At 51.3% G+C, this 3483-nt stretch overlaps 1 protein-coding gene across 1 annotated transcript; it reads right to left on the reverse strand.

Moving 5' to 3' along the window:
- Window positions 1-837: 837 nt before the first annotated feature.
- cebpa (CCAAT enhancer binding protein alpha) lies at window positions 838-3196 on the reverse strand. The gene is given in 11 exon segments (XM_041985786.1): window positions 838-2115; window positions 2117-2320; window positions 2322-2386; window positions 2389-2464; window positions 2466-2570; window positions 2573-2656; window positions 2658-2675; window positions 2677-2727; window positions 2729-2863; window positions 2865-2949; window positions 2951-3196. Coding segments are annotated over 11 exon segments (903 nt in total). The 5' UTR covers window positions 2992-3196; the 3' UTR covers window positions 838-2076.
- Between the last annotated feature and the right edge of the window lie 287 nt (window positions 3197-3483).

A 3483-nucleotide genomic window follows, 5' to 3' on the forward strand; every position in this document is an offset into this window, starting at 1 on the left:
AACGTTTTATTGTTGGGATCCTGTAAATGTGAGTTATGTGCTACTTCCTGTGTTACATGTAGACCACGATGCTGGAATATTCTGAGTTGGAGCCGGAGTGTGGAGGACGGTACTGGGGGAGAAACCCAGCCCCACGTAACGCTGGCTCAGGGTCGATGTGTCGCCATGTCCCAGGACTCTTTCAGTAGTACGGTAGCATTTCAGGTGGAATCGTGTTTCTGTATTAAAGTTGCTTTGATCCATGAAATGAAGCCAGATAATCTGACCTGGACTTAAAGAATCTGGTTTTAACCTCTTCATTAACCCTTTACTGGCTATGATGTCATGCTACAATCTGACTTCATTACCAGACCTGTTTCTTGTTGCAACCTTGTGCAATAACAATGGAAAAACAGAAAATTCTTTCACAGATTATTTGGCAACTGTCAGAGAGCCACAAAAACTGTCCACCAACGATGAAAGAAGGAATTAGGAAGTATATTTGCATAGATGAGTGAACCCGGGTTCAGATCCTGGATAGTCTATCAGGTTCTGGCTAATTCCCTGGACGCTTTATTCATAACTTTAGGTTACCCGGGGAATCCTCTGAAAAATAAACATAGATTATTCTGGATCTCAGATGTTTTCAGGGTTAGGGCATTCAGATATTTGACTCAGGTGTGTTGGAGAGGACCTGCAGGGTGGCAGATCTGCAGGACCGGACTGGGGCAGCCCTGCTGTAGAGGATATCTGACTCATCAGCTCATCATAGAACCACAATCTTCAGAATACTTAATGTAGTTAAATATTTCCTGCTTTAAACCCAAAACCAGAAGGAAAAAACCCAGAAGCCCCAACTTCAATTGATAAAACAGGTTTTTTATTACAATACTTCAGTTTTCTGTATTTCATTAATATATTTTCATATATATTTATATATTATACCAGTTTATGTTACAAACTGAAGTGAAGCTTGAAACAGCAACAAAGCTGACGCAAACATTTTCTCAACAGAACACACGACCAGCAGCTCGGCCAGAGGTCAAAGGTCGTGGAGGACGATCAGGAAGGCACCATGTGATGATGATATTCAACAGGAGGAAAGAGGAAGAAACGTTGCATAAAAACCTACAAATGTGTGCAGAGCGAGGCGGGGTCCGGATCAGTACCTCATCCCTTATAGTGCATCAGAAAGCTGCTCAGGTCCTCAGGTGGACCAGAGCATGGTACCACAGTTTGACCCCCCAATTCTGTTACTGTTGCTCAGGTAGAGCAGAACAAAAGTGTTTATGGAATGCAAGAAAAAAGCTGTCCTGCTTGTTTTTCTCTGTCAGGACTCAAATCTGAATCATTTTAACAAAGTTTCCAGCTGACAGGAGGAGGTCTGGTCCACAGGAGGCGGTCTGGTCCACAGGAGGAGGTCTGGTCCACAGGTGAGTCTGAATCTGTACCGCGTGGTCTAATTAGTAGAAACCTGTCAGCTGGTACAAGTCCGTGCAGGATTACAACCTCTGCATAAACCACGTGCACACACGTACATGGAAGCTTTCAGAGCTGCAGGTCATGGTTACAGAAAACAAGCCAAAATAATGAAGGAAATGCGCGCACCACAGACGGCGTGCGCCCATTGCGCGTGCCCAACCATAGCTGCACTGATGTGTGTCTGAGTGTGATCGTGCACGCTCAGTCTGAACGAGAATAAGGCACAAACCCAGCAGTCCTCTGCAAAGGAATCAGCTTATCGGCTTTTACAGAAAACTTTAAAAAGGCACGTGCACGCTGCAAACAAAGTTCGGACTGGAAGGCTCACGGTCCTCCTGCGCGCGCAGCAGTCCACAGTGAGATGATGGCGGGAGGAGTCAGCTGCAGCACGAGTTTTGTCCAGTTTCTGCAGAAAAAAAATCACTGAACAGAAAAAAGAAAAAAAACCAAAAGCGGTTTCAAGTCGGTTCGGTTCGGCTGCACTTTGATAAGTTTCAGGTGTTTGAAGATGAAATGAGAAGTCCGTTGTTTGCAGTGAACACCTAAGCTGCCCTCTGACACCAAAACCAGATTAAATCCAGTCCAGGACCTGGTCCGGGTGGAACCAGGTCCTGTCTAGAGCCCCTTCAGCTGCCCATGGGCTTTGAAGGATCCGTTCGGGCAGCTGTCTGAAGATGCCCCGTAACGTGTCCAGCTCGCGGGTCAGGTGCTCCACGCGCCGCCGCAGCCTCTCGTTGTCCGCGCTCAGCTCCACCACCTTCTGCTGCGTCTCCATGTTGCGCATCTTCGCCTTGTCGCGGCTCTTGCGCACCGCGATGTTGTTGCGCTCGCGCCGCAGCCGGTACTCCGGGCTGTTCTTACTCGACGTGCTTCTCTGGGTTTCCCGCCTCCCGCTGCGAATCCAGCAGCTTCAGTCCGCCCTGCTGTGCGTGTGGTGCGAGTGCTGGTGGTGGTGCTGTGGCGGGCTGGGGACCGGGGTCGGTGGGGGGGTCGGGTGGCCCGGTTTGGAGGTGCATGGTGGTCTGCGCGCAGTGCGCGATCTGGTACTGGAGGTGCGGCATCTGCGGCTGTTGTGCTGCTGCTGAGAGTACTGCTGGGGTATGCGCGTGCGGGGGTGGTAGGTCGGCAGCATGCCGGGTTCAGAGTCCTCGTCGTCCCGTGGCTCCTGCTTGATGGCCACCGGCCGGATGCGCGGTCGGGCTGTGCTCGTACAGGCGGCTCCAGTTTGGACTCCATGTAGTGTGACATGTAGAGCTGTTGGGGGCCAAGGACCGCACGCGACTGACTCGTACTCCCCGTTCATAATCTTGAGCTTGTCCTGCCGGGAGCTGTGGTGGAACAGGTCCGCCAGGAAGTCGTCGTTGAAAGCCGCCGGGTCGATATAGGCGCTCAGGTCGATGGAGGGTCTCGTTATCTCCGATCTCACCGCCGAGGTCTGCCGGGTCTCTGTAGCCGGAGGAGGGCTGCTGGCCGTGGGTCAGGCTGCTCTAAGGGTCGGGGCGCGACCTCGTACAGGTTGGAGAGCTCCATGGAGAACCTAAACCCGGGCAGGCATGGCGAGGAGCTCCGGGAATCCAGTTTGGAGAAGGTCAGGTCCTACGGACATGCGTGGATCGGAACCAGGAGATCCACGCGGTGCGTGTATGCGTGCGTGTGAGACTTTTCTGGTGTTCCTGCGAGTGAAGCGGCTTTAAGCTGCGGGTCCGATTCCTGCTGCTCAGTAACCTCTGCGCTGTCAAACTGCGGCTTTATACCCACAGGAGGGAGTGGGCGGGCAGACACACACACGCGAGCTCGCAAACACACACATGCACACGCACACTCAGTCCCGAATTCAACCCACTGACTTCAACTCCTCTTCGGTTAGAAGTTCTTTAAACTTGTTCATGCTGGACGACTAAACGCTCAGATCCGGGAACAAGCAGAACCAGAACCAAACAGATTTAAACACAGTAAAATGGAGCATCTCTGATCTAAGAATGAAGTTTTGGATCTTTCTTTCCTGATCTCCAGTGCTGTTAA

The sequence above is a fragment of the Melanotaenia boesemani genome, chromosome 1 (genome assembly GCF_017639745.1).
Source record: "Melanotaenia boesemani isolate fMelBoe1 chromosome 1, fMelBoe1.pri, whole genome shotgun sequence".
NCBI classification, from domain to species: Eukaryota; Metazoa; Chordata; class Actinopteri; order Atheriniformes; family Melanotaeniidae; genus Melanotaenia; species Melanotaenia boesemani.